General features: G+C 46.2%; 1 protein-coding gene across 1 annotated transcript in view; it reads left to right on the top strand.

Annotated features, from left to right (window-relative positions):
- Positions 1-15,341: 15,341 nt before the first annotated feature.
- Positions 15,342-22,500, top strand: part of LOC124024504 (voltage-dependent L-type calcium channel subunit alpha-1C-like) — a gene marked incomplete at its 5' end in the record, with an annotated part of 86,040 nt that continues 78,881 nt past the window's right edge. Inside the window, 5 exon segments of the mRNA XM_046338422.1 lie at positions 15,342-15,543; positions 18,671-18,791; positions 19,183-19,297; positions 19,513-19,639; positions 20,594-20,684. Coding sequence (XP_046194378.1) covers positions 15,342-15,543; positions 18,671-18,791; positions 19,183-19,297; positions 19,513-19,639; positions 20,594-20,684 — 656 coding nt within the window.

Raw genomic sequence — 22,500 nt, forward strand, 5'->3', positions numbered from 1 at the left:
CTGTTGATCTGCTGTGGCTTTGTGCCCAGTGCAGCGTAAAGGACCTTCCATCTAGCAACAGTCGACATGTTGTCATTAGTAACACGCAGTTTCATCAGTCACCATCCAAGGGTACTTGTCCTCTCTCTGTCACCCTGTCCATGTTACAACACCGTATCCGGGAGGGGAGGAAGCCATTTCTAGTTGAGTGGATCCATTTCATTTCACAGTTAATGCGTTTTGAATTGTGGGTAATGAAGTGTGCTGGCAGGGTTCACTAAATTCAATAATATAGTAATTTAGCTTCCAGCTAGTTCTACTGAGGCTATACAGTTCATTGGTGCTGCTGGCAGGGTTCACTATATTCCAATAATATAGTAATGTAGCTTCCAGCTAGTTCTACTGAGGCTATACAGTTCATTGGTGGTGCTGGCGGGGTTCACTATATTCCAATAATATAGTAATGTAGCTTCCAGCTAGTTCTACTGAGGCTATACAGTTCATTGGTGCTGCTGGTGGGGTTCACTATATTCCAATAATATAGTAATGTAGCTTCCAGCTAGTTCACTGAGGCTATACAGTTCATTGGTGCTGCTGGCAGGGTTCACTATATTCCAATAATATAGTAATGTAGCTTCAGCTAGTTCTACTGAGGCTATACAGTTCATTGGTGGTGCTGGCAGGGTTCACTATATTCCAATAATATAGTAATGTAGCTTCCAGCTAGTTCTACTGAGGCTATACAGTTCATTGGTGGTGCTGGCAGGGTTCACTATATTCCAATAATATAGTAATGTAGCTTCAGCTAGTTCTACTGAGGCTATACAGTTCATTGGTGGTGCTGGCAGGGTTCACTATATTCCAATAATATAGTAATGTAGCTTCCAGCTAGTTCTACAGAGGCTATACAGTTCATTGGTGCTGCTGGCAGGGTTCACTATATTCCAATAATATAGTAATGTAGCTTCCAGCTAGTTCTACTGAGGCTATACAGTTCATTGGTGGTGCTGGCAGGGTTCACTATATTCCAATAATATAGTAATGTAGCTTCCAGCTAGTTCTACAGAGGCTATACAGTTCATTGGTGCTGCTGGCAGGGTTCACTATATTCCAATAATATAGTAATGTAGCTTCCAGCTAGTTCTACTGAGGCTATACAGTTCATTGGTGGTGCTGGCAGGGTTCACTATATTCCAATAATATAGTAATGTAGCTTCCAGCTAGTTCTACAGAGGCTATACAGTTCATTGGTGCTGCTGGCAGGGTTCACTATATTCCAATAATATAGTAATGTAGCTTCCAGCTAGTTCTACAGAGGCTATACAGTTCATTGGTGCTGCTGGCAGGTTCACTATATTCCAATAATATAGTAAATGTAGCTTCCAGCTAGTTCTACTGAGGCTATACAGTTCATTGGTGCTGCTGGCAGACTCCATCACACTATTACTCTCTCCATGGCTGTGTCCCAAACGGTACCATATTTCCTATATAGTGCACTACTTTAGACCAGAGGTCAAAGGTCCTCTTTCTTCTTCACTTTAAAGCCACATGTACAACAGGTGCCTCCCTCCCTTCCTCCTGGCCACCACTACTAATCTCAGAGTTGAGTATAACTCACCCTCCATGTTTACCTTTACCCTGACCTCTGACCCCTATTCAGAGGACACAAGAGGAGAAGAGATGGGGTGAGAGAGGGAGAGGAGGAATTATGGGGTGAGAGAGAGGGAGAGGAGGAATTATGGGGTGAGAGAGGGGAGAGGAGGAGTGATGGGGTGAGAGAGAGGGAGAGGAGTAGAGATGGGATGAGAGAGGGGGAGAGGAGGAGTGATGGGGTGAGAGAGGGGGAGAGGGGGAGAGATGGGGTGAGAGAGAGGGAGAGGAGGAGTGATGGGGTGAGTGAGGGAGAGGAGGAGTGATGTGTGGTGAGAGAGAGGGAGAGGAGGAGAGATGGGGTGAGAGATGGGGTGAGAGAGGGGGAGAGGAGGGGGTGAGAGGAGAGGAGAGGGGGAGAAGAGGAGGAAGAGGAGAGGAGGATGGAGAGGAGAGGAGGGGGGGAAGAGAGGAGGCGGAAGAGGAGAGGAGGGGGGAGTGGAGAGGATGTATTGGTATTTTATTAGGACTACTAATCTCACTGCAACCCCTCCCCCCCAGGTCTCTGATCACTACTTTGTTTCCTTTTCTGTCTCCCTTTCCTCCAACCCAAGCCCCTCAGCTCCTACCCAGATGGCCATGCGTCGTCGCAATCTTCTCTCTCTCTCCCCCTACTATCTCCTCTTCTGTCCTATCATCTCTCCCTTCTGCTAAATGCTTCTTCCTCTTGTCTCCTGATTCTGCCTCTTCAATCCTACTCTCCTCCCTTTCTGCATCCTATGACTCGCACTGTCCCTTACCTCCCGGCCGGCTCGGCCCTCCCCTCCTGCTTCGTGGCTAAGTGACTCATTGCGAGCTTACAGAACAGGGCTGCGGGAAGCTGAGAGAAAATGGAGGAAAACTAAACTTCCAGAGGACCTATCCTCCTTTCCCTCCCTCCTCTCTACCTTCTCTTCCTCTGTATCTGCTGCTAAAGCCACTTTCTACCACTCTGAATGTCATGTGTCTGCCTCTGACCCTAGGAATCTCTTTTCCACCTTGACCTCACTCCTTAATCCTCCACCCTCTCCCTCCTCCCTCCTCCCTCTCTGCAAAAAAAGGTTGACGACATCTGCTCCTCATTAACTCAGCCTATTGAGTCCACTGGTCTCACTCACACAGAACTACCCTACGCCTTGACCTCTATCTCCCCTCTCTATCCAGATGACTTCCTGTTGTCTGGCCGCTCCAACAACCTGGCCACTCGATCCCATCCTCTTCTCCATTCTCCAGACCATCTCTGGAGACTTTCTCCCCTCTCTATCAAGATGACTGACAACTCATCCCTCATCAACTCATCCCTGACAACTCATCCCTGACAACTCATCCCTCATCAACTCATCCCTGACAACTCATCCCTGACAACTCATCCCTGACAACTCATCCCTCATCAACTCATCCCTGACAACTCATCCCTGACAGCTCATCCCTCAGCAACTCATCCCTGACAACTCATCCCTGACAACTCATCCCTGACAACTGGCTACGTCTCCTCTGACTTCAAAATGGCCCGAGTTGCTCCCCTCCTCAAGAAACTTGACTCATCTGACATCAAAAACTATAGATCTGTATCCCTTCTTTCTTTTCTTTCCAAAATACTTCAAAATCAAATCAAATCAATCAAATCAAATTTATTTATATAGCCCTTCGTACATCAGCTGATATCTCAAAGTGCTGTACAGAAACCCAGCCTAAAACCCCAAACAGCAAGCAATGCAGGTGTAGAAGCACGGTGGCTAGGAAAAACTCCCTAGAAAGGCCAAAACCTAGGAAGAAACCTAGAGAGGAACCAGGCTATGTGGGGTGGCCAGTCCTCTTCTGGCTGTGCCAGGTGGAGATTATAACAGAACATGGCCAAGATGTTCAAATGTTCATAAATGACCAGCATGGTCGAATAATAACAAGGCAGAACAGTTGAAACTGGAGCAGCAGCACAGTCAGGTGGACCGGGGACAGCAAGGAGTCATCATGTCAGGTAGTCCTGGGGCACGGTCCTAGGGCTCAGGTCCTAGTTGAAACTGGAGCAGCAGCATGGCCAGGTGGACTGGGGACAGCAAGGAGTCATCATGTCAGGTAGTCCTGGGGCATGGTCCTAGGGCTCAGGTCCTCCGAGAGAGAGAAAGAAAGAAGGAGAGAATTAGAGAACGCACACTTAGATTCACACAGGACACCGAAAAGGACAGGAGAAGTACTCCAGATATAACAAACTGACCCTAGCCCCACGACACAAACTACTGCAGCATAAATACTGGAGGCTGAGACAGGAGGGGACAGGAGACACTGTGGCCCCATCCGAGGACACCCCCGGACAGGGCCAAACAGGAAGGATATAACCCCACCCACTTTGCCAAAGCACCGCCCCCACACCACTTCAGCGTTCTGTCTTTGATCAAAGTCCTCGTTATCTCTCTCAGAACTATCTTCTTGACCCTAACTAGTCAGGCTTCAAGACGGGTCACTCAACAGAGACTGTTTTCCTCGGTGTCACAGAGGCTCTCTGCTCTGCCAAAGTTGACTCTCTCTCTTCTGTTCTCATCCTCCTAGATCTATTCTCTGCTTTCGACACTGTGAACCATCAGATCCTCCTCTCCACCCTCTCAGGGCTGGGTGTCTCAGGCTCTATCAGATCCTCCTCTCCACCCTCTCAGGGCTGGGTGTCTCAGGCTCTATCAGATCCTCCTCTCCACCCTCTCAGGGCTGGGTGTCTCAGGCTCTATCAGATCCCCCTCTCCACCCTCTCAGGGCTGGGTGTCTCAGGCTCTATCAGATCCTCCTCTCCACCCTCTCAGGGCTGGGTGTCTCAGGCTCTATCAGATCCTCCTCTCCACCCTCTCAGGGCTGGGTGTCTCAGGCTCTATCAGATCCTCCTCTCCACCCTCTCAGGGCTGGGTGTCTCAGGCTCTATCAGATCCTCCTCTCCACCCTCTCAGGGCTGGGTGTCTCAGGCTCTATCAGATCCTCCTCTCCACCCTCTCAGGGCTGGGTGTCTCAGGCTCTATCAGATCCTCCTCTCCACCCTCTCAGGGCTGGGTGTCTCAGGCTCTATCAGATCCTCCTCTCCACCCTCTCAGGGCTGGGTGTCTCAGGCTCTATCAGATCCTCCTCTCCACCCTCTCAGGGCTGGGTGTCTCAGGCTCTATCAGATCCTCCTCTCCACCCTCTCAGGGCTGGGTGTCTCAGGCTCTATCAGATCCTCCTCTCCACCCTCTCAGGGCTGGGTGTCTCAGGCTCTATCAGATCCTCCTCTCCACCCTCTCAGGGCTGGGTGTCTCAGGCTCTATCAGATCCTCCTCTCCACCCTCTCAGGGCTGGGTGTCTCAGGCTCTATCCTCCCTCCACCCTCAGGTGTCTCAGGCTCTATCAGATCCTCCTCTCCACCCTCTCAGGGCTGGGGCTGGGTCCACCCTCTCAGGCTCTATCAGATCCTCCTCTCCACCCTCTCAGGGCTGGGTGTCTCAGGCTCTATCAGATCCTCCTCTCCACCCTCTCTCAGGCTCTATCAGATCCTCCTCTCCACCCTCTCAGGGCTGGGTGTCTCAGGCTCTATCAGATCCTCCTCTCCACCCTCTCAGGGCTGGGTGTCTCAGGCTCTATCAGATCCTCCTCTCCACCCTCTCAGGGCTGGGTGTCTCAGGCTCTATCAGATCCTCCTCTCCACCCTCTCAGGGCTGGTTGTCTCAGGCTCTGTACACACTGCATCCTGTCTGGCAGGCCGCTCCTACCACGCGACGTGGAGAGGATCTGTGTTTGCACCACGTACTCTCACTACTGGTGTCCCCAGGGCTCGGTTCTAGACCCTCTTCTCTCTATACACCAAGTCACTCGGCTCCATCATATCCTCACATGGTCTCTCCTATCATTGCTATGCAGACAACTTTTCTCCTTCCCGGCTTCTGACACCCAGGTGGCAACACACATTTCTGGTTACCTGGCTGATTCCTCAACTGGGATGTGAGCCCACCACCTAAAGCTCAACCTCTGCTGCTCTTCCTCCTGTGGACGACCTGCCCGCTCAAAGACATCTCCATCACGGTTGACAACTCCACAGTGTCACCCTCCCAGAGTGCAAAGAACCTTGGCGTGGCCCTGGACAACACCTTGTTGTTCTATGTAAACATCAAAGCAGTGACCTGTTCCTGCAGGTTCATTCTCTACAACATCAGTAGAGTACGACTCTATCTCACACAGGAAGCGGCGCAGGTCCTAATCCAGGCACATGTCCTTTCCCGTCTAGACTACTGCAACTCGCTGTGGGCTGGGCTCCCTGTTTGTGCTATCAAACCCCTGCAACTTATCCAGAATGCTACAGCCCTCCTGGCTTTCAACCGTCCCAAGTTCTCTCAACTCACCCCACTCCTGCACACACTCTACTGGCTTCCAGTCGAAGCTCGCATCCACTACAAGACCCTGGTGTTTATCTATGGAACAGTAAGAGGAACTGCCCCTCCCTACCTTCAGGCTCTGATCAAACCCTACACTCCAACCCGAACACTCCGTTCTGCCACCTCAGGTCTCTTGGCGGGAGGGCAGCTCCCTCTCAGTCCAGTCCAAGCTCTTCTATGTCCTGTCCCACCCCTACGGGAGGGCAGCTCCCTCTCAGTCCAGTCCAAGCTCTTCTATGTCCTGTCACCCCTACGGGAGGGCAGCTCCCTCTCAGTCCAGTCCAAGCTCTTCTATGTCCTGTCACCCCTACGGGAGGGCAGCTCCCTCTCAGTCCAGTCCAAGCTCTTCTGTCCTGTCACCCCTACGGGAGGGCAGCTCCCTCTCAGTCCAGTCCAAGCTCTTCTATGTCCTGTCACCCCTACGGGAGGGGCAGCTCCCCTCTCAGTCCAGTCCAAGCTCTTCTATGTCCTGTCACCCCTACGGGAGGGTAGCTCCCTCTCAGTCCAGTCCAAGCTCTTCACTGTCCTGTACAGCTGCTGCAGTCTATCATGTACCCTCTGTCTCTATCAGCCCAGTCCAAGCTTCTATGTCCTGTACCCTCTGTCTCTATCAGCCCAGACCAAGCTCTTCTCTGTCCTGTACAGCTGCTGCAGCTATCACCCTCTGTCTCTATCAGCCCAGACCAAGCTCTTCTCTGTCCTGTACAGCTCTGTCTATCATGTACCCTCTGTCTCTATCAGCCCAGACCAAGCTCTTCTCTGTCCTGTACAGCTGCTGCAGTCTATCATGTACCCTCTGTCTCTATCAGCCCAGACCAAGCTCTTCTCTGTCCTGTACAGCTGCTACAGTCTATCATGTACCCTCTGTCTCTATCAGCCCAGACCAAGCTCTTCTCTGTCCTGTACAGCTGCTACAGTCTATCACCCTCTGTCTATCATGTACCCTCTGTCTCTATCAGCCCAGACCAAGCTCTTCTCTGTCCTGTACAGCTGCTACAGTCTATCATGTACCCTCTGTCTCTATCAGCCCAGACCAAGCTCTTCTCATGTCTCTGTCCTCAGCCCAGACCAAGCTCTTCTCTGTCCTGTACAGCTGCTACAGTCTATCATGTACCCTCTGTCTCTATCAGCCCAGACCAAGCTCTTCTCTGTCCTGTACAGCTGCTGCAACCATGTACCCTCTGTCTCTATCAGCCCAGTCCAAGCTCTTCTCTGTCCTGGCAACCCAGTGGTGGAACCAGCTTCCCCTGAAGCTAGAACAGCAGAGTCTCTGCCCATCTTCTGAAAACATCTGAAACCCTACCTCTTCACACAGTATCTTAAATGATCCTCCTCCTCACCTCAAAAAACTTAACCAGCACTTGCACTTGACCCCCCCACCTCCCCCAACTCTACTGATAGCTACGTTATTGAGAATTTATTTTACTTTATATGCCTGTGATATGTGGTTGTCTGCCCTCAGTATCCTTCCATCTAAGTTGTCAATATCAGGAGGTTTGTCACTATTGATTGATAACAATCATCTTTCCAGCTGTCGCACACTAACTTTACAAAATTCAAACTTACAAATGTTTTTCTTTCATTATTATTATTATTTTTAAAGGATTGAGTATGATGGCTCACTGTTCGTTGTTGACATTTTCTGCTTAAGTTAGTTTGCCAACTAATCATATAAATAATTGGCAACATCAAATGGTTTTGGGATGAATAAGCCATCTGATTCCATGAAAGATGGAGTTGAATTGGTCTTTCTGCCCATAAAACTTTCATTCTTTAGATCATTGATCTGTGCTTCGTAATACACTTTCTTCTTTGAGTTGAGTTTAGTCACATCATTTCTCAATTTGCGGCCAGTCAGATGTGCAGACAGACATATTATCTCATTTCAACCATACAGTTTTTCAATTCCTCATCAATCCATGGAGTTCTAACTGTCAATTGAACAGGTACGTGCTTATCAATTATCGGAAAGAAGCAATTTCACAAAGTGCAGCGTCTGGATGCTCGTTAATCAGCACATCAGACCAACACGTATTTTAAACATCATCCATTTGTATGATCTCTTATACACTGTTTTAGGCCCAGCTGTAGGAACCTTTGTTTAGGGGGTAGATCAGATAGATTGTAGCTTCCATGTATGTAATTGTCTGCATCATTTCTAATCCCCTGTATATATATATATTATTTTTTTTATTTTTATCATATGTGTTATTTCATAGTTTTTAAATCTTCACTATTATTCTACAATGTAAAAAAAAAAAAAAGTAAAACCTTTGAATGAGTTGGTGTGTCCAAGCTTTTGACTGGTGCTGTATAATAGCAACACCTCCCCCATAAGTATCCCTGTCTCTTCTATAGATGTTACATCCTTGTATTGCTACTGCCAAACTCAGCAAAAACAGAAATGACCCTTTTTCAGGGCGCTGTCTTTCATAGATCGTAAAAATCCAAATAACTTCCCAGATCTTCATTGTAAAGTGTTTCCCTGCTTGTTCAATGAACCATAAACAATGAATGAACATGCACCTGTGGAACGGTTGTTAAGACACCGAACATCACACCTGCGATACAGGTACAGGATGGCAACAACAACGGCCCGAGTTTCACTCAGAACCCACAACCCTCCATCAGTGCTCAGACTGTTCATGCACCTGTGGAACGGTTGTTAAGACCCTAACAGCTTACAGACGGTAGGCAATTAAGGTCACAGTTATGAAAACTTAGGACACTAAAGAGGCCTTTCTACTGACTCTGAAAAACACCAAAGGAAAGATGCTCAGGGTCCCTGCTCATCTGCGTGAACATTCTTTAGGCATGCTGCAAGGAGGCGTGAGGAATGCAGATGTGGCCACGGCAATGAATTGCAATGTCCGTACTGTGAGACGCCCAAGACAGTGCTACAGGGAGACAGGACGGACAGCTGATCGTCCTCACAGTGGCAGACCACGTGTAACAACACCTACACAGGATCAGTACATCCGAACATCACACCTGCGGGACAGGTACAGGATGGCAACAACAACTGCCCGAGTTTCACTCAGAACGCACAACCCTCCATCAGTGCTCAGACTGTCCTCAATAGGCTGAGAGAGGCTGAACTGAGGGCTTGTAGGCCTGTTGTAAGGCAGGTGCTCACCAGACATCACCGGCAACAACTTTGCCTATGGGCACAAACCCACCGTGCTGGAACAGACAAGACTGGCAAAAAGTGCTCTTCACTGACGAGTCACGTTTTTGTCTCACCAGGGGTGATGGTCGGATTCGCGTTTATCGTCAAAGGAATGAGCGTTACACCGAGGCCTGTACTCTGGAGTGGGATCGATTTGGAGGTGGAGGGTCCGTCATGGTCTGGGGCGGTGTGTCACAGCATCATCAGACTGAGCTTGTTGTCATTGCAGACAATCTCAACGCTGTGCGTTACAGGGAAGACTTCCTCCTCCCTCATGTGGTACCCGTCCTGCAGGCTCATCCTGACATGACCCTCCAGCATGACAATGCCACCAGCCATACTGCTCGTTCTGTGAGTGATTTCCTGCAAGACAGGAATGTCAGTGATCTGCCATGGCCAGCGAAGTGCCCGGATCTCAATCCCATTCAGTACGTCTGGGACCGGTTGGATCGGAGTGTGAGGGCTAGGAACATTCCCCCCAGAAATGCCTGGGAACTTGCAGGTGGCTTGGTGGAAGAGTGGGGTAACATCTCACAGCAAGAACTGGCAAATCTGATGCAGTCCATGAGGAGGAGATGCACTGCAGTACTTAATGCAGCTGGTGGCCACACCAGATACTGACCCTTACTTATCATTTTGACCCCCCCCTTTGTTCAGGGACACATTATTCCATTTCTGTTAGTCACGTCTGTGGAACTTGTTCAGTTTATGTCTCAGTTGTTGAATCTTGTTATGTTCATACAAATATTTACACATGTTAAGTTGGCTGAAAATAAAGGCAGTTGACAGTGAGAGGACGATTATTTTTTTGCTGAGTTTAAATCCTCCAATGAATTATTTAAGTGAGTCTCAGAAATTGCTAATATATGAATGTTATCTGATGTTAGCACGTTATTGATATAATGGACCTTATTTCTAAAGCTACATACATTAACATGGTCTCAGCCCTTTCCTGGGCAGCTTCTCAGAGATAGACATCATATGGACAAGAACAAACAAAGCAAGAGAAAAAAATAAATTTTAAATTTTGGACTGCTAAAGCACATTTAGCAGTCCATTAATCAATTGGTGTGTGTGTGTGTGTGTGTGTGTGTGTGTGTGTGTGTGTGTGTGTGTGTGTGCGTGCGTGCGTGCGTGCGTGCGTGCGTGCGTGCGTGCGTGCGTGCGTGCGTGTGTGTGCGCTGCGGGGTTGAAGCTACGAACCCATAGGCTTGGCTCTCTAATCCCTTCCAGGCTTTTGGGAGGGAGGGTGGACATTGAGCCTTTCATATCGGATATAAGCAATATCCCCAAGCGCTCTGGCAGCTTTCATGCCCAGTATCAGTTATATTCTCCTCTGGAGCACAGCTTCAGGATCATCTTTGTTGAGAGAGATGTACGTTCCCCTCAAGTTATTGGCTCTTTGCAGAACCGCCACCATGTCCTTGAACGTCGAGAACTTCAATACTATCGGCCTGGGCCTGTGTTTGTATTGGTAGAGCATGGCGCTTGTAACGCCAGGGTAGTGGGTTCGATCCCCGGGACCACCCAAACGTAGAATGTATGCACACATGACTGTAAGTCGCTTTGGATAAAAGCGTCTGCTAAATGGCATATATTATTATTATTATTGTATGTTTGTGTGTTATCAGAGGACAGGTGTGTTTGTGTTCATGTGTGCTTTCCTAGTTTTCCTATACATGTGAGCCCCACCCTGTGTTGTGTCTTTACTATGGACTAAGTGATATATGACATGCTATTTTATCAAATCAATGGTCTCTTCTCTCTAGTCACTGTCTGGTCTCTTCTCTCTAGTCACTGTCTGGTCTCTCCTCTCTAGTCACTGTCTGGTGTCTCCTCTCTAGTCTCTGTCTGGTCTCTTCTCTCTAGTCACTGTCTGGTCTCTCCTCTCTAGTCACTGTCTGGTATCTTCTCTCAAGTCACTGTCTGGTCTCTCCTCTCTAGTCACTGTCTGGTCTCTCCTCTCTAGTCACTGTCTGGTCTCTTCTCTCTAGTCACTGTCTGGTCTCTCCTCTCTAGTCACTGTCTGGTCTCTCCTCTCTAGTCATTGTCTGGTCTCTTCTTTCTCATCACTGTCTGGTCTCTCCTCTCTAGTCACTGTCTGGTCTCTTCTCTCTAGTCACTGTCTGGTCTCTTCTCTCTAGTCACTATCTGGTCTCTTCTCATCACTGTCTGTTCTCTCCTCTCTAGTCACTGTCTGGTCTCTTCTCTCTAGTCACTGTCTGGTCTCTCCTCTCTAGTCACTGTCTGGTCTCTCCTCTCTAGTCACTGTCTGGTCTCTCCTCTCTAATCACTGTCTGGTCTCTCCTCTCTAGTCACTGTCTGGTCTCTCCTCTCTAGTCACTGTCTGGTCTCTTCTTTCTCATCACTGTCTGGTCTCTCCTCTCTAGTCACTGTCTGGTCTCTTCTCTCTAGTCACTGTCTGGTCTCTTCTCTCTAGTCACTATCTGGTCTCTTCTCATCACTGTCTGGTCTCTCCTCTCTAGTCACTGTCTGGTCTCTTCTCTCTAGTCACTGTCTGGTCTCTCCTCTCTAGTCACTGTCTGGTCTCTCCTCTCTAGTCACTGTCTGGTCTCTTCTCTCTAGTCACTGTCTGGTCTCTCCTCTAGTCACTGTCTGGTCTCTCCTCTCTAGTCACTGTCTGGTCTCTTCTCTAGTCACTGTCTGGTCTCTCCTCTAGTCACGGTCTGGTCTCTCCTCTCTAGTCACTGTCTGGTCTCTCCTCTCTAGTCACTGTCTGGTCTCTCCTCTAGTCACTGTCTGGTCTCTCCTTTCTAGTCACTGTCTGGTCTCTCCTCTAGTCACTGTCTGGTCTCTCCTCTAGTCACTGTCTGGTCTCTCCTTTCTAGTCACTGTCTGGTCTCTCCTCTCTAGTCACTGTCTGGTCTCTCCTCTCTAGTCATTGTCTGGTCTCTCCTCTAGTCACTGTCTGGTCTCTCCTCTCTAGTCACTGTCTGGTCTCTCCTCTAGTCACTGTCTGGTCTCTCCTCTCTAGTCACTGTCTGGTCTTTCCTCTCTAGTCACTGTCTGGTCTCTCCTCTCTAGTCACTGTCTGGTCTCTCCTCTCTAGTCACTGTCTGGTCTCTCCTCTCTAGTCACTGTCTGGTCTCTCCTCTCTAATCACTGTCTGGTCTCTTCTCTCTAGTCACTGTCTAGGTCTCTCCTCTCTAGTCACTGTCTGGTGTCTCCTCTCTAGTCACTGTCTGGTCTCTACTCTCTAGTCACTGTCTGGTCTCTTCTCATCACGGTCTGGTCTCTCCTCTCTAGTCACTGTCTAGGTCTCTCCTCTCTAGTCACTGTCTAGGTCTCTCCTCTCTAGTCACTGTCTAGGTCTCTCCTCTCTAGTCACTGTCTGGTGTCTCCTCTCTAGTCACTGTCTGGTCTCTCCTCTCTAGTCACTGTCTAGGTCTCTCCTCTCTAGTCACTGTCTAGGTCTCTCCTCTCTAGTCACTGTCTAGGTCTCTCCTCTCTAGTCACTGTCTGGTGTCTCCTCTCTAGTCACTGTCTGGTCTCTTCTCTCTAGTCACTGTCTGATCTCTTCTCTCTAGTCACTGTCTGGTCTCTCCTCTCTAATCACTGTCTGGTCTCTTCTCATCACGGTCTGGTCTCTCCTCTCTAGTCACTGTCTAGGTCTCTCCTCTCTAGTCACTGTCTGGTCTCTCCTCTCTAGTCACTGTCTGGTCTCTCCTCTCTAGTCACTGTCTGGTCTCTCCTCTCTAATCACTGTCTGGTCTCTTCTCTCTAGTCACTGTCTGGTCTCTCCTCTCTAGTCACTGTCTGGTGTCTCCTCTCTAGTCACTGTCTGGTCTCTAATCTCTAGTCACTGTCTGGTCTCTTCTCATCACGGTCTGGTCTCTCCTCTCTAGTCACTGTCTAGGTCTCTCCTCTCTAGTCACTGTCTGGTGTCTCCTCTCTAGTCACTGTCTGGTCTCTCCTCTCTAGTCACTGTCTGGTCTCTTCTCATCACGGTCTGGTCTCTCCTCTCTAGTCACTGTCTAGGTCTCTCCTCTCTAGTCACTGTCTGGTGTCTCCTCTCTAGTCACTGTCTGGTCTCTCCTCTCTAGTCACTGTCTAGGTCTCTCCTCTCTAGTCACTATCTGGTCTCTCCTCTCTAGTCACTGTCTGGTCTCTCCTCTCTAGTCACTGTCTGGTCTCTCCTCTCTAGTCACTGTCTGGTCTCTTCTCTCTAGTCACTGTCTGGTCTCTCCTCTCTAGTCACTGTCTGGTCTCTTCTCTCTAGTCACTGTCTGGTCTCTTCTCTCTAGTCACCGTCTGGTCTCTCATCTCTAGTCACTATCTGGTCTCTCCTCTCTAGTCACTGTCTAGGTCTCTCCTCTCAGTCGAATACAGTACTACACCAACACTCAGTCTTATTAAGTACTACACCAGTACTAGACCAACAGTACACCAACACTCAGTCTAATACAGTACTACACCAGTACTAGACCAACAGTACACCAATACTCAGTCTAATACAGTACTACACCAGTACTACACCAGTACTACACCAGTACTAGACCAACAGTACACCAATACTCAGTCTAATACAGTACTACACCAGTACTACACCAGTACTACACCAGTACTACACCAGTACTAGACCAACACTAGTACACATGTTTTTACGTGGTCATGTTCACTCATTGAAGCGGAATTGAAGTTAGCTGATGCCTTGGTTCAGTGCTGCCTCAGGTCTCACAGGAAGTGCTCTGTCACTAGACACTCAGTGACGCCAGGTACGAGGGAAGCTCCCACAGACTATTTTGTCACAGGGGAAATAGAAGCACTGGTCCTTTAATAACATGGCACAGGACAAAACGGTCTACAGACAGGACCACAATCCAGTGCGGTAGCCCTTTCTCTCACCTGCTGCCTCCTGGGTACTGTAGTCAACAGTAGTAACTGTGACAGCTCTGTGGGTTGAGTGCCAGAGTGGTCATTGCCCTGTGGTGTCTTGGGTATTGTAGTTCGGATGCTGACTCCAACTCTGTTTCTATCTCTCTCTCCCTCTCTCTCTCTATCTCCTTCTCCCTCTCCTCTCTCTCTCGCTCTCTCTCTCCCTCTCTCTCTCTCTCTCTCTTCTCTCTCTCTCTCTCTCCTTCTCTCTCTCTCCCTTCCTCTCTCTCCTCTCTCTGTCGCTCTCCTCGCTCTCTCTCTCTCCCTCTCTCTCTCTCTCTCTCTCTCTCTCTCTCTCTCTCTCTCTCTCTCTCCCTTCCCCTCTCTCTCTCCCTTCCTCTCTCTCTCTCTCTCTCTCTCTCTCTCTCTCTCCTTCCTCTCTCTTTCTTTCTCTCTCTCTCTCTCTCTCTCTCTCTCTCTCTCTCTCTCCCTTCCCTCTATATATATATATATATATATATCCTCTCTCTCTCTCCCTTCCTCTCTCTCTGTCTCTCTCTCTCTCCTCTCTCTTTCTCTCTCTCTCTTCCTCTCTCTCTCTCTCTCTCTTTCTCTCTCCTCTCTCTCTCTCTTTCTCTCTCTCTCTCTCTCTCTCTCTCTCTCTCTCTCTCTCTCTCTCTCTCTCTCTCTCTCTCTCTCTCTCTCTCTCTCTCTCTCTCTCTCTCCTCTCTCTCTCCTCCCTCCCTCCCTCTATCTCTCTCTCTCTCTCTCTCTCTCTCTCTCTCTCTCTCTCTCTCTCTCTCTCTCTCTCCCTCTCCTCTCTCCTCTCTCTCTCTCTCTCTCTCTCTCTCTCTCTCTCTCTCTCTCTCTCTCTCTCCTCTCTCTCTCTCTCTCTCTCTCTCTCTCTCTCTCTCTCTCTCTCTCTCTCTCTCTCTCTCTCTCTCTCCCTTCTCTCTCTCTCTCCCTTATATATATCTCTCTCTCCTCCCTCTCTATCTCTCTATCTAATCTCTCTCTCCTCTCTCTTTCTATCTCTCTTATATCTCTCTCTCTTTCTCTCTCGCTCAATCAATGACTCTTCTCTCTCTCTCTCTCTCTCTCTCTCTCTCTCTCTCTCTCTCTCTCTCTCTCTCTCTCTCTCTCTCTCTCTCTCTCTCTCCTCTCTCTCTCTCCCTCTCTCTCTATCTCCTTCTCCCTCTCCCTCTCACTCTCACTCCTCTTCTCCCTCTCTAATCTCTCTCTCTCTTCCTCTCTCCCTCTCTCTCTCTCTCTCTACTCTCTCTCTCTCTCTCTCTCTCTCTCTCTCTCTCTCTCCCTCTCTCTCTCTCCATTCTCTCTTTTCTCAGGTATTGGAACTCTCTGAGTAACCTGGTGGCATCGCTGCTTAACTCTGTTCGCTCCATCGCCTCCCTGTTACTGCTACTCTTCCTCTTCATCATCATCTTCAGCCTGCTCGGCATGCAGCTCTTCGGAGGCAAGTTCAACTTCGATGAGACGCGCCGGTCAACCTTCGACAACTTCCCCCAGTCGCTGCTCACCGTCTTTCAGGTAGGGAGAGAAGGGAGAATGATTACAGTCTATACTAGTCTATTATACTTTCAGGTAAGGAGAGAAGGAGAATGATTACAGTCTAGTCTAGTCTATTGTACTTTCAGGTAAGGAGAGAAGGGAGAATGATTACAGTCTATACTAGTCTATTATACTTTCAGGTAAGGAGAGAAGGGAGAATGATTACAGTCTAGTCTAGTCTACTGTACTCTATGATACTGTAGTCTACTGTACTCTATGATACTGTAGTCTACTGTACTATATTATACTGTAGTCTACTGTACTATATTATACTGTAGTCTACTGTACTATATTATACTGTAGTCTACTGTACTATATTATACTGTAGTCTACTGTACTATATTATACTGTAGTCTACTGTACTATATTCTACTGTAGTCTACTGTACTATATTATACTGTATTCTACTGTACTGTACTCTATTCTACTGTAGTCTACTGTACTATATTATACTGTAGTCTACTGTACTATATTCTACTGTAGTCTACTGTACTATATTCTACTGTATTCTACTGTACTGTACTCTATTCTACTGTAGTCTACTGTACTATATTCTACTGTATTCTACTGTACTGTACTCTATTATACTGTAGTCTAGTCTACTGGACTATATTCGACTGTAGTCTACTGTACTATATTCTACTGTATTCTATTGTACTGTACTCTATTATACTGTAGTCTAGTCTACTGTACTCTATTATACTATACTCTACTGTACTCTATTATACTGTAGTCTAGTCTACTGTACCCTATTATACTATACTCTACTGTACTGTACTATATTATACTGTAGTCTAGTCTACTGTACTCTGTTATACTGTAGTCTAGTCTACTGTACCCTATTATACTATACTCTACTGTACTGTACTATATTATACTGTAGTCTAGTCTACTGTACTCTGTTATACTGTAGTCTAGTCTACTGTACCCTATTATACTATACTCTACTGTACTGTACTCTATTATACTGTAGTCTAGTCTACTGTACTCTGTTATACTGTAGTCTAGTCTACTGTACTCTGTTATACTGTAGTCTAGTCTACTGTACCCTATTATACTATACTCTACTGTACTGTACTCTATTATACTGTAGTCTAGTCTACTGTACCCTATTATACTATACTCTACTGTACTATATTATACTGTAGTCTAGTCTACTGTACCTATTATACTGTAGTCTAGTCTACTGTACCCTATTATACTATACTCTACTGTACTGTACTCTATTATACTGTAGTCTAGTCTACTGTACCCTATTATACTATACTCTACTGTACTATATTATACTGTAGTCTAGTCTACTGTACCCTATTATACTATACTCTACTGTACTGTACTCTATTATACTGTAGTCTAGTCTACTGTACCCTATTATACTGTAGTCTACTACTGTACTCTATTATACTGTAGTCTAGTCTACTGTACCCTATTATACTATACTCTACTGTACTGTACTCTATTATACTGTAGTCTAGTCTACTGTACCCTATTATACTATACTCTACTGTACTATATTATACTGTAGTCTACTGTCTACTGTTATATTATACTATACTCTACTGTACTGTACTCTACTGTTATACTGTAGTCTAGTCTACTGTACCCTATTATACACTATACTCTACTGTACTGTACTATATTATACTAGTAGTCTACTGTACTCTGTACTGTAGTCTAGTCTATACCCTAGTCTATACTCTACTGTACTGTACTCTATTATACTTATAGTCTATACCCTATTATCTACTGTACTGTACTATATTATACTGTAGTCTAGTCTACTGTACCCTATTATACTATACTCTACTGTACTGTACTCTATTATACTGTAGTCTAGTCTACTGTACCCTATTATACTATACTCTACTGTACTATATTATACTGTAGTCTAGTCTACTGTACCCTATTATACTATACTCTACTGTACTATATTATACTGTAGTCTAGTCTACTGTACCCTATTATACTATACTCTACTGTACTGTACTATATTATACTGTAGTCTAGTCTACTGTACTCTGTTATACTGTAGTCTACATTTAACATTTACATTTAAGTCATTTAGCAGACGCTCTTATCCAGAGCGACTTACAGATTGGGTCTAGTCTACTGTACTCTGTTATACTATACTCTACTGTATTGTACTCTATTATACTGTAGTCTAGTCTACTGTACTCTGTTATACTATACTCTACTGTACTGTACTCTGTTATACTGTAGTCTAGTCTACTGTACTCTGTTATACTATACTCTACTGTACTGTACTCTGTTATACTGTAGTCTAGTCTAGTCTACTGTAATATATTATACTGTATTCTACTGTACTGTACTCTATTATACTATACTCTACTGTATTGTACTCTATTATACTCTACTCTACTCTGTTCTCAAGGTCCAGTCATTTGAGTATCTGTAACTTTCTTGTTGTCTATGGTGAAGAGTTGTTGTCTATGGTGAAGTGTTGTTGTCTATGGTGAATAGTTATTGTCTATGGTGAATAGTTATTGTCTATGGTGAATAGTTGTTGTCTATGGTGAATAGTTGTTGTCTATGGTGAATAGTTGTTGTCTATGGTGAATAGTTATTGTCTATGGTGAATAGTTATTGTCTATGGTGAATAGTTATTGTCTATGGTGAATAGTTGTTGTCTATGATGAAGAGTTGTAGTCTATGGTGAATAGTTATTGTCTATGGTGAATAGTTGTTGTCTATGGTGAATAGTTGTTGTCTATGGTGAATAGTTGTTGTCTATGGTGAATAGTTATTGTCTATGGTGAATAGTTATTGTTTATGGTGAATAGTTATTGTCTATGGTGAATAGTTGTTGTCTATGATGAAGAGTTGTAGTCTATGGTGAATAGTTATTGTCTATGGTGAATAGTTGTTGTCTATGGTGAATAGTTATTGTCTATGGTGAATAGTTGTAGTCTATGGTGAATAGTTGTTGTCTATGGTGAAGAGTTGTTGTCTATGGTGAATAGTTGTTGTCTATGGTGAATAGTTATTGTCTATGGTGAATAGTTGTAGTCTATGGTGAATAGTTGTTGTCTATGGTGAATAGTTGTTGTCTATAGTTTTGCTCCTTCATCTGTTCCTGTGTTCTCAGATCCTGACAGGTGAGGACTGGAACTCAGTGATGTATGACGGCATCATGGCCTACGGAGGGGCGTCCTTCCCAGGGATGCTGGTCTGTATCTACTTCATCATCCTGTTCATCTGTGGAAACTGTATCCTTGTAAAGAACAGGTCAGATGTGTGTAGGGCCTTTCACCCTGACAAAGGACATGATGCTTTTAATCCAGAACCATTAGCAGGATGATTGTTCGCCTGTCTACCCAGTTCACTTTCATACCACCGGTAAGGTATCTCAGATGTTTCCTCAATGACGAGGAGTAGCCTGGAATCCAAACCATATCGGGTGAAACAGAGTGATATTCAGTTTGGATTCCAGGCTACTCAAGTATCAGGGTTGATTGTTTGTTGTCCACTCAACTCATCACTCAGTCATGTCACCCAGGTGTGTTGTTCTACATTGTGAGAGGTCAGCTGACAATTGACACTTCGTTGTTTGCTCTCTGAAGCCGTACTCCACTTCCTTGACTCCACCTCCCTGACCAGATATCCTCCTGAATGTCTTCTTGGCCATCGCCGTGGACAACCTGGCTGATGCTGAGAGTCTGACGTCAGCACAGAAGGAGGAGGAGGAGGAGAAGGAGAGGAAGAAGCTGGCCAGGTAATTTGCATGATGTGTGTGTGTGTGTGTGTGTGTGTGTGTGTGTGTGTGTGTGTGTGTGTGTGTGTGTGTGTGTGTGTGTGTGTGTGTGTGTGTGTGTGTGTGTGTGTGTGTGTGTGTGTGTGTGTGTGTGTGTGTGTGTGTGTGTGTGTGTGCGTGCATCCACATCCATTCAAGTGTGTATGCCTGAGTGGTTTGGCTCCATTCTGACACAGAACGGCCAGTCCGGAGAAGCGCCATGTTAACGAAAAGCCCCCGATGATCGAGGTAGAAGAGAAGAAGGAGGAGAAGATTGAGCTGAAGTCCATCACCTCAGACGGAGAGACAACCAATGCCACCAAGGTATGTCTCAGACACACCTGTCCTCGTTAGATACACCTGTCCCTGTCCTCGTTAGACACACCTGTCCTCGTTAGACACACATGTCCTCGTTAGACGCACCTGTCCTCGTTAGACGCACCTGTCCTCGTTAGACATACCTGTCCTCGTTAGACGCACCTGTCCTCGTTAGATTCACCTGCCCTCGTTAGATGCACCTGTCCTCATTAGACACACCTGTCCTCGTTAGATACACCTGTCCGCATTAGACACACCTGTTCTTGTTAGACACACCTGTTCTCGTTAGACACACCTGTCCGCATTAGACACACCTGTTCTCGTTAGACACACCTGTCCTCGTTAGACACACCTGTCCGCATTAGACACACCTGTTCTCGTTAGACACACCTGTCCTCGTTAGAAACACCTGTCCGCATTAGACACACCTGTCCTCGTTAGACACACCTGTTCTCGTTAGATGCACATGTCCTCATTAGACCTACCTGTCCTCGTTAAACACACCTGTTCTCATTAGATTCATCTGTCCTCGTTAGATACACCTGTCCTCATTAGATATACCTATCCTCATTAGACACACCTGTTCTCGTGAGACGCACCTGTCCTCGTTAGATGCACCTGTCCTCATTAGATACACCTGTCCTCGTTAGACTCACCTGTCCTCGGTAGATACACCTGTCCTCGTTAGATACACCTGTCCTCGTTAGATATACCTGTCCTCCTGACTGGAGACAGCAGTCCTCCAAGTTGTAATCTAATATTATCTAGTCAAGTCAATACATCACATTACAGATTCAACAACAGAAAATATGTTTGGTTTAGTTAGTATCAGTCTAATTCTTCATCTGTGAAAACACATGTCTCCTCTCAACAGGTGGCATGATGTTTCCTTTAAAAGTAGTGTCTCTAGTTCTGTCCGTATTGAGTCTGATGTGGCGCTGTGTTACTGTGTTTTGACAGATCAACATTGATGAGTACCAGGTAGATGTGAATGAAGAGAAGAACCCGTATCCAGCTAATGATTTTAGTTCCACTGTACCGGTGATAAAAAGTAAGCCGGACCTTTCTAAGGGCTGAACCACACCGGACAACAAGCAGGAGCAGAGAACCAAATCACACCAAACCATTAAGAGACTTCCACACTCAAATCAGGACATTCACAGCATTACCTTTGTTCTCGTTCTCTCTCTCTGTCTGCTGTGCTTTGCCCCTATTGATGATAGAATGTTGTGTGAGGGGTGTATTGATGATAGAATGTTGTGAGGGGGTGTATTGATGTTAGAATGTTGTGTGAGGGGATGTATTGATGTTAGAATGTTGTGTGAGGGGGTGTATTGATGATAGAATGTTGTGTGAGGGGTGTATTGATGTTAGAATGTTGTGTGAGGGGGTGTATTGATGATAGAATGTGTGTGAGGGGGTGTATTGATGTTAGAATGTTGTGTGAGGGGATGTTGATGATAGAATGTTGTGTGAGGGATGTTGATGATAGAATGTTGTGTGAGGGGATGTTGATGATAGAATGTTGTGTGAGGGGATGTTGATGATAGAATGTTGTGTGAGGGGGTGTATTGATAGAATGTTGTGTGAGGGGGTGTATTGATGATAGAATGTTGTGTGAGGGGTGTATTGATGTTAGAATGTTGTGTGAGGGGATGTTGATGATAGAATGTTGTGTGAGGGGATGTTGATGATAGAATGTTGTGTGAGGGGATGTTGATGATAGAATGTTGTGTGAGGGGGTGTATTGATAGAATGTTGTGTGAGGGGTGTATTGATGATAGAATGTTGTGTGAGGGGTGTATTGATGTTAGAATGTTGTGTGAGGGGGTGTATTGATGTTAGAATGTTGTGTGAGGGGGTGTATTGATGTTAGAATGTTGTGTGAGGGGATGTTGATGATAGAATGTTGTGTGAGGGGTGTATTGATAGAATGTTGTGTGAGGGGGTGTATTGATGATAGAATGTTGTGTGAGGGGGTGTATTGATGTTAGAATGTTGTGTGAGGGGGTGTATTGATGTTAGAATGTTGTGTGAAGGGGTGTATTGATGTTAGAATGTTGTGTGAGGGGATGTTGATGATAGAATGTTGTGTGAGGGGGTGTATTGATAGAATGTTGTGTGAGGGGGTGTATTGATGATAGAATGTTGTGTGAGGGGGTGTATTGATGTTAGAATGTTGTGTGAGGGGGTGTATTGATGTTAGAATGTTGTGTGAGGGGTGTATTGATGTTAGAATGTTGTGTGAGGGGGTGTATTGATGTTAGAATGTTGTGTGAGGGGTGTATTGATGTTAGAATGTTGTGTGAGGGGGTTGTTGATGATAGAATGTTGTGTGAGGGGTGTATGGGGTGTTGATGTTAGAATGTTGTGTGAGGGGGTGTATTGATGTTAGAATGTTGTGTGAGGGGATGTTGATGATAGAATGTTGTGTGATGGGGTGTATTGATGTTAGAATGTTGTGTGAGGGGGTGTATTGATGTTAGAATGTTGTGTGAGGGGTGTATTGATGTTAGAATGTTGTGTGAGGGGGTGTATTGATGTTAGAATGTTGTGTGAGGGGGTGTTGATGTTAGAATGTTGTGTGAGGGGTCTATTGATGTTAGAATGTTGTGTGAGGGGGTCTATTGATGTTAGAATGTTGTGTGAGGGTGTGTTGATGTTAGAATGTTGTATGAGGGTGTGTTGATGTTAGAATGGTGTGTGAGGGTGTATTGATGTTAGAATGTTGTGTGAGGGGGTGTATTGATGTTAGAATGTTGTCTGAGGGGGTGTTGATGTTAGAATGTTGTGTGAGGGGGTGTAGGGTGTGTTGATGTTAGAATGTTGTGTGAGGGGGTGTATTGATGTTAGAATGTTGTGTGAGG

Source organism: Oncorhynchus gorbuscha, unplaced genomic scaffold, assembly GCF_021184085.1.
Source record: "Oncorhynchus gorbuscha isolate QuinsamMale2020 ecotype Even-year unplaced genomic scaffold, OgorEven_v1.0 Un_scaffold_1888, whole genome shotgun sequence".
In the NCBI taxonomy this organism is placed as follows: Eukaryota; Metazoa; Chordata; class Actinopteri; order Salmoniformes; family Salmonidae; genus Oncorhynchus; species Oncorhynchus gorbuscha.